This window comes from Quercus robur, chromosome 9 (genome assembly GCF_932294415.1).
Source record: "Quercus robur chromosome 9, dhQueRobu3.1, whole genome shotgun sequence".
Taxonomy (NCBI): domain Eukaryota; kingdom Viridiplantae; phylum Streptophyta; class Magnoliopsida; order Fagales; family Fagaceae; genus Quercus; species Quercus robur.
In genome coordinates, this window is record NC_065542.1 from 3,771,514 (window position 1) to 3,784,099 (window position 12,586).

At 37.1% G+C, this 12,586-nt stretch overlaps 1 protein-coding gene across 1 annotated transcript; it reads left to right on the forward strand.

Annotated features, from left to right (window-relative positions):
- Positions 1–9,571: 9,571 nt before the first annotated feature.
- Positions 9,572–10,423, forward strand: LOC126699811 (uncharacterized). The gene has a single exon (XM_050397785.1). It carries the CDS (start codon positions 9,572–9,574, stop codon positions 10,421–10,423), a length of 852 nt encoding a protein of 283 aa, XP_050253742.1.
- The last annotated feature ends 2,163 nt before the right edge of the window (positions 10,424–12,586 follow it).

Consider the following 12,586-nt stretch of genomic DNA (forward strand, 5'->3'; position numbering starts at 1 on the left):
CCACTCAAAAGCTATTTTAGCACCTTAAATCATAAAAATCATGTTATATCGAAGTTGTTATATCTAAATATTCTTAGCATTCAGCTATGGTGAACTCTTATAAATAAGAGTTAATTGTAGAAACTGTGTTTTTTTTTAATGATTTTTATTGTCTCTCTCCTCCTTATCTCTTACTGTAAAATCTGTTAATTTTGTAGGTGTGTGTTTTATGTTATTTAAATGGGTGCTTATATTATTTTTAATGGGTGATTTGCTTAAAATAAGAGATAGGCTATAGGGTATATTGATAAGTAAAGTGTTAAAATAGATAATGCAGTTTTTTGAGGTGTTAAAAGCTATTAAATTTTTTAGCACCACTACTGTGGTTGCATACAATTTACATACTTAAAAGTTTAGTTAGTTCTTTCTCAAAAAAAAAAAAAAAGTTTAGTTAGTTTTATATTATCCCTTATGGTTTAAAATTTTAAATTTGGACCCACATTTTTGTTCGAATATTTTTGTCTAAATTTGATTTGATGTATCAATTAACTACCAATTAATCCCAAAATGTTCCCTCAAAAAAAAATTAATCCCAAAATGATATTGGTGCAACATGCCAAGAATAGTCAATTAGAACATGTGGGGGTAAAATATCCACGTCAGTATCTAACTATTTATTTCTTATACGGTATTTTTTTTTTTCTCTTTTATCCCCTCTTCTCTCTCTTTATTGCCAGATTGTTTTTCTCTTACCTTTTTCATGCTCTGGAAAAATGCTTCAGTCGGGGTAGCTTCTAGATAAACAAATTTGAGTAATGCTATAACTACAAATAATTTTACAAAATTTTTATAAATTATTGAAAAATTCTTACTGGTCTTTATCTGGATTCATTGCTAATATCAATTTTATGGTTTTAGGCTTTTAGCATCTTCCAACAAATTTAGATGCAATGTGCATACGTGCTAAAGTGGAACCCGATAAAAAATGCACACATCAAAGTTTGATCAAACATATCAAGGAATGTGAAACGTGGGAATGCTTGAGTTGAGAATGTAAATGAAATTTGTTCAACGGATGAAAAAATGAATTTCCAAGGTAACTAGAAAACCTTATTTATCTTTCTATTAATAGTAGGACTCATGCAGTGAGCGAGAAATTTGCCTGGGGGATGTGAAAAAGAAAATGATCATCCAAGAATATAAAATACTAAAATTCAAAACTGAATTGATACATAAAAAAAACAAAAACCAGTATTTATTAAGTTGTAACAAAATATAAACAAAATTAAATACATAAATAACTATTTCTTAATACGTTTTAATTCAATCATTTAGGATATATCAAAATAGAACTTGACGATTCTTTTAAATTCTGAATATCATCTATGTTTAAATTTGTACTAAATTTTGCAACAATTTTGTTCTAATGGACAAAATCAAAAAGTATCTCAGAACATTTATTTTTAATTGTGAAATCTAGTTTGGATGGACAAAATTGCCTTATGCCCTTTTCACCCAAATTATATAGTCTTTTGCTCCTCTTCCCAAACTAATTAGGGAAATGCCATTCTTTTGAAACTCGACTTTTTCAAAATCAAGTTAAGCCCTATAGTGACGTTTTCAAGGACCTATAATAACGTTTTTAAGGACCTATAGTGGCATTTTGTAACTCGATGTCCATGAAATCGAGTTATAGACAATTTATAAAACGTCACAATAAGTTCTTAAAACGTCATTGTAGGTCCTTAAAAACGTTATTATAAGGCTCTAGAATTTTTTTTTTTTTTTAACTCGATTTTGAGAAAATTGAGTTACAAAAAAGGGGCATTTTCCTAATTAGTTTGGGAAGGGGGGCATAAAGCTATATAATTTGAGTGAAAATGGCATAAGGCCATTTTGTCCTAGTTTGGATTATATCCATAATTGAAAGTGCCCATTTCTTGGTTGTAACAGTAATTGGAATTCTATAAACAAATTGGTATGCTATTGATTTTCTAGTCCTTACAAGCCATTGTCACAAAATTAATTATATGATTTATCCATTTGTTGTTTGTTAGCAATACAAGATTTAATTACATTTTGTTGAGGGGAAAATTTCTGATGTTCCCAAATAGAATATGAGGTAGCCAATCCGAAACTTAACGTTGGGCTCTTGAAATAAAGCCTAAAGGCTATCGATGTGGTGTAAGTCCGCCCAAGCAAGAGATAGAGGCTGCACCTTAACAAAAAGGCAACAATAAAGTATAATAAACACATTAATGTTGTTAGTTTGTTATATTATTAGTCTTTTTACTGCGTCATAGTTCAAATCAGTCCTCTAGTGGTACTGTATTATCTCTAGCGATGGGGGTGAAATTATACTTAGAGTCCAGCAGTCAATGATTAAATAAATTTAGGAAAATGTTCAGTCCTGGGGGTCGTTGTGTGTCTTGGTTAGGGGAACTTATAGTACTTTCAACCATCATTATATCAATGTGAGGGAAAAATTCAATTGTTACAAATACATTATATCCTTCATCATAACAATAATAAACAAGGATTAAAGGATCCATTGTTACAAATAAAAGAAGAAAAATAGGATGGAATGAAGGGAGAGGAGAGATCCCCAGCTCAGTGCAGCAAGTATTAAGCTAAGATTTTGGTAAGTGTGTGTGTATAAGGCATGAATGAGGTGAATGTGAGCTATTTTGAGTGAGTGAGATGGGATTAACACCAAGATCAAGGATTTTTTGTGGGTGGTCTGTTTAAGACTAGTTGAGAAACATTTATGGGTTGTGTTTGTGTGAAAAAGGGGAGAGAACATCTGAGATTAGATGAGTGTGGGCTAAGGATGATGAGTGGTGAGCTTGAGGGAGGCTAAACCACGAGCAAGATAGCAAACAAACCCAAAATTTCAGAGAAGGTCGCTGTCCTTTGGTCAGTTATGGGACGTTTATGGAGTAGGAAGGTGTAAGCAAGGTGGTGAATGTTGGTGTTATGGTGACTATAGACTAAGAAAGGTTATGAGTGAGCTCTAAAGAGCTTGGGGAAGCTTAATAAGGGCTGAATTTCTGCAAAATGTAGTCAATGATAGAAATCTTTAAAGAGGCCTCCTCCCCCCCATGGACTGAGGTGTGCATGTTTTTATAATAGAGCTTTAGAGAAGTATTGATTGACAAGAATCCAAAAATGCATGACTCATCAAGGGTGGCGAAATCAAGGGTGATGAAATCAAGGTTTAAATTTCCTGAGATTTTGATCAGAAGTAGGAAAATCCACTTTGAGGGGTTATCTTGCTTCTTTGGGTAATTATGGGATTTTAGAACTTTTTGCATTAAGTGCCAAGATTTTCGGGGCTAAGCTTAATTATTGTGTATCAAGAATGAATCATAATGCTGTAAACTGAGATTTGGTCCCCCAAGAAGTAAGATTTCAACACCCCAAGCCAGATGTCAAGTTCTAGTCTACTTCAGGGGGTTCCGCTGAAGATCTCTTTATGCCTTCCAAACCACATGTTCCCAAATTTTCCCCTTTAGGATTCATGGGCTTGGTACATGAATCATGTCTTGATCATTTTTTAACATTTATAGCATCAATTTGTTGAAGTTTGGATAATTTGGTTTCAGCTCCCATTCCGTTGAAGGTGCAGTTTTAAGGAAGATCATGGAGTCTCTTCATCCTTTTGACTTCAGTTGATATGACAGCCCTTGGGCACTATTCACGTCAAGTAGAGGGTGGCAGAAAATTGATGGGATAGCCCTTAGTCCATTCTCAAAGGCTTGGTTCCCTTGTATGAGTCTCTAGTTGCCTTTTGGTTAGTTGCTTGTGTTTTTTGCTTGGGCTTGCTCACATGGGCTGGGTTGTGTGCACATGTTGCCATGGGCTTTCATTCCTCATAGATTTTATTAGTAAATATTTTTGGGTTTTTCATAAATACTTGCAATGGGCCTTTGAGCAATTAGTTGTAATGTTTGAAACAATAGGACAAGTTTCAAAATACTTTTATAAATACTATTTACTTTGATGAAATCCATGTTGCAATAATGTTCATGGTTTCTAATAATCGCATCATAACTTAATTGATGAGCTTGTGGGTTTGAATGTTTACCATGAGTGTCGAAGGCATATATTATGGATGTCGCGATGCAAATGATGTCCATGTATTTCATGAGTTTATAACAATAAATATATGTCATGGGTCTAACAATCATAACTTTCCATGGGCTTTTACAAGATGATTGCCATGGGTTTTGAGAATAGATAATTCATAAATTCCATGAACTTGTAATATTATAATAATATGTTTAAGAATAATTATGATATAGTATTTTGCCGAGTATTTAATAACCTTGAGCTTTTGATAGAATAGTGCCAAGTAATTAGCTTGGGCTTTTAATAGTGCCAACACAAGTTGGGCTCCTGATATTGTCAATGAGAATTGGGTTTTGATATTACCAATGAGAAATGAGCTTTAAATAGTGCCAACGTAAGTTGGGCTTTTGATGTTGCCAATGAGAATTGGGCTTTGATATTGCCAATGAAAATTGGGCTTTAAATAGTGCCAACGTAAGTTGGGCTTTTGATATTGCCAATGAAAATTGGGCTTTAATGTTGCCAATAAAAATTGAGTTTTAGATAAATAAATTGCCATGTGTTTAAATCATGGACTTTGATCATGGATTTGAATTCCATTGATAAAATTGTTTTGCCATGGACTTGAATCATGGGCTTCTTAAATATTGCCAAGCATAAGTATTCTTGGACTTTAAATAGAATATGATAATAAAATTGGATAAAATATGAGTTTTGGGGCTTTTTGTGATAATTTATATCATAACCCAATTAGATAATGAGATATGAAACATTTGTGATTAACATAATAATAGAGCAAAAAATATTTGGGAAAACCCCCAATAACTTATTAGTTGTGTTTGAAAATAAATAGGTGGTACCAAATAAAATTAGGTGTAAAAAAAAAAAAAAAAAAAAAAAAGAGTACCCTAACACATTTCATGATAACATCTACTGACACACAATTTGTATCCTATGTACTGCCCAATTATCCTATGTATTTTCAAAGGGGAGTACTTGGCTAAAATTTCACCGGCAAATGTTCTCACAACCCAAATTTGACCATGAATTTAGAATCGGACTGACATGCTAATACGAAGCTTATGCTTGATATTAACACAAACCACCTAACCTATACGAAAAATTTTCTTTTTAAACCTTACAACTGTTCTATCTAATATCATGGAAGAATCTCATAGATCCACAATAGAGCATCTAAAACCATCCTACATAAATATACAGCACAAATGTATTCATCCAAAGTTATAAAACCTAAAAACCATGTACAACGGAAGACTTTGCATAGGAAATGATACACAAGATCACTGGATCTAATCATAAATATCGTCTCTATATATAAAGAGGTACTTCCACTGTTCTATTGCTATACATAGTCTAACATCTATGAATGCTACAATATCACATAGGCTTCTCTATAGCTCTGGAGACTCTTGCCACCACCAAATGATACCTTTGACTAAAAATGTTGAAGGGTGAGCTTATGCATGCTTAGTAAAAGATGAGTGACATGAGAATTAAGCAGTATGCAAGAGATGCATATATAAAAAACAAAATAGCTTGATGTGTGGATATGACTTAATATAAAGTACAGTTCATGCTAAAATGGTTCCATAAATTTCATAAACTATTCATAATCATTTTCATAAGTTAATCTTGCATCGTAAAACCTTAATTCTTAGTTGAAGAGCATTGTTCTTGAGAAACATAAAATATAAATCATAATTCATCTTTGGAAAGCATTCTACGCTTGAAACATATTCATGAGTTTCCTTTTCATAACATCTTTTACTTTACTTTATCATTGTACCTTTCATACTAAACATCATTAGCAAAAGGCTCATAATTTAAACATGTTCGTAAAACTCCAGGAATTTAAAGCTAGCTCTTTACATAACATATCATACATATATCTTTATTTTTTATTTTTATAAACCATATATTAGCCATCTTATTGTAGTGTGCACCCTCCAGACGGTTGGGCCAAGCATCTAGCACCCCCTTGTGCCAAGGTAATGACCCGGGACAAAAACATATACTTCGTTAGTAGGAATAAACCAACTTCTATCCAGGTTGGGCATTTAACCAACATGGACAGGCTAAACACATATTCCTGAGTTTCCTTTACATAACATCTTTAACTTTACTTTATCATTGTGCATTTGTACCTTTCATACTAAACATCATTAGCACAACGCTCAGAACATATATTACGCAAAACTAAAACATGTTCCTTTCGAATACATTATGCTTCCCTAGACAGTTTCATAAATATCCTTGCATATTCATAGTGGTTCAAAACACAAGGCATGCATTTGATAATACTTGTACAATCTCATTTGTTTTCAAGCTGATGCAAGGGCAATTCTTTAAAAACCCAAAACATGAATATCATTGCATATCCACAAGCTTATTCATAACATACGACAAAGTATTTAATAAACTTAGCATAACTTCATTCATTTTCATAAGAAATGTAAAGGATTTTATCCAAGTATATCCACAGTTTACTCATAAGGAAAGCGAGAACGTTTGAATAGCTTTGTACAATAACATTCGTATAAGGATTTATCATAAAGGGTCTTATCAAAACATTTGATGCGAGATTAAACTTTAAAACTAAAAACATGAACCACTAAAGGCTTAAATCACTATCCATTACCTGAAGTTAGCAGAGCCAAGAGTCTTAGAGATGGAAAGGAATCAATGACCACAAAGAACGTCACCAAAACCACAATTACGACGTGTCACTCATATGCTTCATTCTAACTCAATAAATCAGAAACCCTGACTCACTCAAACCTTATTGAACCCTAGGACTCCCTATAACCGTATCCCATGCATATGAGAATCCCAAAACATAGCCATGCCACAACACGGATTCATAGGGTAACCCACAATACAGTGAAACAAATATTAACAACATATTTAAGTATTACACTAACTCTTGAATTAAAGTTATCATGTGCTTGTAGCCAACATTTAAAAGTCATTAACGCACATGACCACATCAGCTAAGTTGTCAATTCATCACTCAAATAACAATGAGCTTGGGAATATATCCTTTATCTAGTCTTATACAGGTGCAAGTTACTGAGTGCCATTTACAAATACTTAGGTATAGCAAGCGAGAACTTAATCCTACATCAATAATTTAAAGACATAAAGACGTGCAACATAGTATTGACATTAGAAAGGTTAACTTTAGCTAGCAGCTAAGATGCGCATTATAGATATAGGTATGGATATGATACGGGTAAGAGTATGATGATACCACATTTTTTGAAAAACCTAGGATACGATATTTCAGGCATACATGTATTAATTACTTATTAAATATATTTTATTTATATATTTATATATTGTTAAGCACATATCAATTTAAAAGCAATAATGAATAACAAAATGAATCTATGTCCTTTAAATGAAGTTTAGAATACAAATCAAGATGCAAAAGACTAAATAAAAGATAACTAGATAAGCATAAGTGTTTAACATTGAAACCAATATATAAAAAATATAAATAAAAATTATTACAAATTTAGGCTATCTCTCACTATCGGGGGTTGGGTTACAACAGTATTCAAACCATATTACCGGCATATATTGGAAATTTTGGCTTCTTCTTCTACTTTTAAGAAAAAAAAAAAATTGCTAGGTACGTATATTAGAGATATATATCCAAAATGATACTGGGCACGGTTACATGAGAAAAATGGAGTATCCGTGCATCCTAGGTTAGCAACCATTACATCAATATGTATGACTAAACCATCAAACTGTAGTACTCAAGTCAAAATGTGGTAGTATTTGTGTATCTGTGCATACTGGTACGAGGCGTATCGGATATGGGTACGTGAGAAAAAACCAAAAAAAAAAAAAAAAAAAAAAAAGGAAGACGGTGAAAGAAAGACTAAAATCATCAAAAAAAAATGTAGTACTCAAGTCATTACATCAAGGAAGATAAATTGGTATGTGGCTGGTTAAAGCTCACCAAAACATTTATATAATTAAAAACAACAAAACTCCTTTAGCTATGAAGAGGATAAAATTATGGGTGACGAATTCATTTATATAAACCTAACGGTATTAGATCAAAGGAATGATAGTGGATGGATCCAAGATGCATGGATGCAAGGTGGACGGATCTAAAGACCACGTGGCATCCACTTGGCTTAAGTGACCTCTAAGGAATCCTAAATGGAACTTGCGACCCATGACTAATCCTAGTCGATAGAATCCCAATATAAAAAGAATACTAACATGAGAAGGATTCCGTAATATACGCCCATTAATGTTGATCTTCCCCATAAGGAAATGCCTTCCTACGCAAGAAACGGAGGTCGGTTCTACACTATTATAAAAACCCAAAGCCCTCAGAAAACAAGGTACGCATAATTGACCCCAACTCTGTCACTCTAAAGTTGTGAAAAGTTCTCTAACTTAACCTTCGGAGGGTCTTTGGCCGGTACTACACCAGTGCTCTCCAAAGGTCTTCTTGTTCTATGTTGTGCAGGTATTGTTTCGAGCGCGAGAGGACTGTGTGACTAACTGACAATTTTTCGGCATCATCAGTTGGCACCATCTGTGGAAACTATTGAGATAAGCCATACTTATTGCTTTCCAAACAAAAAGTTGCATGATACTTACTCATTCGATGACAACAACCACCAACAATCAGGGTGACGAACTGCGCACCACGGCCCTAGAGAGACAAGTTCAAACCCTCGCAGCAGTAGTAGAACACCTCACCAAGCAAAATCATGACCTGGAGGAACAATTGCGCTAGAAGAACGCGGTGCAAAACACTTAAGAGGAAGACCAGGAAGGAACCAGCACAGAAAGAAGGAACTAAGAGGGGCCAAACGGCAGCAACGCCCCAAGTAGGCAAGAATGACAAGATACCAACCGTTTATCAGGCACTGATACAGCTCCCCCTCAGATAGTCGTAGAGATGTAGATAATGAAGGAATAGATGGACTTCATGATGAACGTCCTTAGAGGACGGGTGTCCAGTGACCTCGACGACTTAGTCCATCGAATTGATTCACCATTCACTGCATCCGTTTCATCGTTCCACCTACCATCGAAATTTCAAATACCCCAGGTGGAAAGCTATGACGGATCTAAAGACCTCCTAGATCATCTGGAGTCCTTCAAAACTCTGATGCACCTACAAGAAGTGGCAGACAAGATTATATGCAAGGCCTTCCTTACCACGTTAAAGGGCCTCGCAAGGATTTGGTTCAGCAGGTTGACACCCAATTCCATTAGTACCTTCAAGAAGTTGAGCGCCCAGTTTGCCTCACACTTTATCGAAGGGCACAGGTACAAGAAGTCCACTGCATGCTTAATGAGTATTTAGCAACGAGAGGATGAGACGTTGAGGTCTTACAAAGCTCGTTTTAATAAGGAAGCACTCTTGATCGATGAAGCTAACGACGAGATACTCGTGGCAGCATTCACGAATGGGCTGCGGAAGGGTAAGTTTCTATTTTCCTTATACAAGAATGACCCGAAAACCATGTTAGATGTACTCTACAAGGCTACTAAGTACATGAATGCGAAAGATGCACTGCTAGCTCACGAGGAGAAGCCTAAAAAGAGAGAAAGACAGAAGGAAGTCCGGCAGGAAAAAGGGCAAAAGATGGCCAGAACAGGAGATAGAATGGAGGACAGACGCTCCAAGCCCCCTACAGGAAGGTTCACGAACTTCACCCCACCGAACACCCCGATTGATCAAGTACTGATGCGAATCAAGGACGAAAGGGCTTTGACATTCCCTGGCAAGTTGAAGAGAGATCTCAACAAAAGGTCTAGGGATAAGGACTGCCATTTCCACTATGATCACGGCCACAACACGTCAGAATGCTATGATTTGAAGCAGCAGATAGAAGCTCTCATCAGGCAAGGGAAGCTACAAAGATTCGTTAGTAAGGAAGGGACAAAGCAATCCCAAGGACTGCTCACCTGGAGAGAAAACGAGCACTCTAGGCCACCCTTGGGAGACATAAGGATGATTGTGGGGGGCAGTACGGCTTCTAATTCTTCCAAGAAGGCACGCAAGACATACCTACAAATGGTTCAAAACGTCCAGCCGACGGGGTACGTCCCAAAGATGGCACAAATCGACAACCCTGTAATTGGATTCATGGAGGAAGATGCCCGATGTTTCCATCACCCACATGACGATGCGCTTGTAGTCAGCATATGTGTAGAAGATTATAATACCCACTGGGTCCTTGTGGACAACAAGAACTCTGCTGATATCCTATATTATCCAGCATTTCAGCAAATGAGAATAGAGAGAAAACGGTTAATTCCTACCGACGCACCACTTGTAGGATTTGGAGGAACAAGGGTGCATCCCCTATGAGCGGTCACCCTGCCAATGACGGTCGGAGATTACCCTCAGCAGATCACCAAGGATGTCACCTTCCTAGTTGTTGATTGTTCATCTACGTACAATGCCATATTGGGTCGTCCTACTTTGAATTCATGGAAAGCTATGACCTCGACCTACCATCTGATGATCAAGTTTTCACCGAGTACAAAATAGGAGAAGTAAGAGGGATCAAGTGGCAGCACGCAAGTGCTACATTGCCATGTTGGAGATGGACGACCATTTGCAAACCATGTGCATAGAAGAATAGCAGACGGTAGCAAAACTGGTGGAAGGATTGGAAGAAGTCCCCCTTGACGATTCCAGGCTTGAACGAACGATAAGGATAGGTACTTTGGCCAGCCAACAAGTACGTCGAGCACTCACAGTGTTCCTAAAGGAAAATCAGGACTTATTCGCCTAGAGTCATGAGGACATGCCAGGGATTGATCTGTCAATCATAGTCCACAAGTTGAATGTATCACCTTCATTTCTTCCCATTCGGTAGAAGAAGCAAGTGTTTGCATAAGAGCGGGACAAAGCCATAGCTGAGGAAGTTCAAAAATTACTGGAAGCAAACTTCATACAAGAAGTGTACTATCCCAATTGGCTGGCAAATGTGGTTATGGTCAAGAAAGCCAACGGAAAGTGGAAGATGTGCGTAGATTTTATGGACTTAAACAGGGCCTGCCCCAAGGACAGCTATCCTCTCCCACGGTTTGACACCTTGGTAGACTCAACCGCAAGACACCAGCTGCTAAGCTTCATGAATGTGTTCTCAGGTTACAACCAAATCAAGTTGAATGAGGCTGATCAGGAGAAGACTTCATTTGTCACCAGCCAAAGACTCTTCTACTACAAAGTGATGCTGTTCGGACTCAAGAACGCAGGAGCCACATACCAAAGATTGATGAACAAGATGTTCACACACCAGATTAGAACGAATGTCCAAGTTTACATAGACAACATGTTGGTGAAAATCATACGGGAAGACGACCACTTGATTGACCTCCAAGAGACCTTCGACACCTTTCGTTCTTATAACATGAAACTGAATCCGAACAAGTATGTGTTCAGGGTAATGGCAAGAAAGTTTTTAGGATTCATGGTATCCCAAAGGGGTATCAAGGTCAATCCAGAGAAGATACAGGTTATTATGGAGTTAGCTCCGCCAAAGACGGTTAAAGAAGTACAAAGCCTGAACGGCAAGATAGCAGCGTTGAACAGGTTTGTCTCAAGGGCGACGGATAAGTGCCTACCTTTCTTCCGCATGCTAAGGAAATCTTTCAAATGGACAGACGAATGCCAGCAGGAGTTTGAAAATCTGAAGGCATATCTTTCTTCCCTGCCATTACTCAGCCCGTCTAAGCCAAGGGAAAAGTTGTTTCTATACCTGGCCGTCTCCCCAGCCGCTGTCAATGCGGCTTTGGTCAAAGAAGACGATGGGATACAAAGGCTCGTATACTTTACAAGCCGTGTGCTCCAAGGAGCAGAAGAGAGATACCCCCAAATGGAAAAACTAGCCTTCGCATTAGTAACTGCGGCATGAAAACTCAAGCTATATTTCCAAGCACACACTGTAATTGTCCTGACAAATAAGCCCTTTTGAAGAGCTATGAGTAGCCCCAAAACTGAGGGACAGATGGCATCATGGGCAGTCAAGTTAAGTGAGTTCGACATACAGTATCAGCCACGCACGGCTATAAAGGGACAAGTAGTAGCTAACTTCATCGCTGAATTCACTCACATGAAGGTCAGGGGGCAGAAGAGGTCCCACAATGGAATCCATGCAGACGGATCCTTCAATAAGCAAGCAGGTGGAGCTGGTGTGGTACTCTACACCCTGGAAGGATATAAGATCGAATGTATGGTCCGTCTGGATTTTTCAACGACCAATAATAAATCAAAGTACAAAGTCTTGATAGCAGGACTGGACCTAGCAAAAGTAGTAGGAGCTAAAAATGTGGTCGTATACTGCGATTCCCAAGTTGTAACCAGTCAGGTTAACGACAACTATGAGTGCAAGAATAAACAGATGAAGAAGTACCTCGAGCAGGTGAAGGATCGAATTAGCAGCCTCTAAGTAAAATTTGTTCAAATCCCAAGGGAGGAGAACGAGCATGCCGATAGTCTTGCTAAAGTTGCTTCAGCAGAACA

What these genes read in the sequence shown, in the direction of transcription:
- LOC126699811 (XM_050397785.1), top strand. Translation starts at nt 9,572, where the DNA reads ATGTTAGATGTACTCTACAAGGCTACTAAGTACATGAATGCGAAAGAT.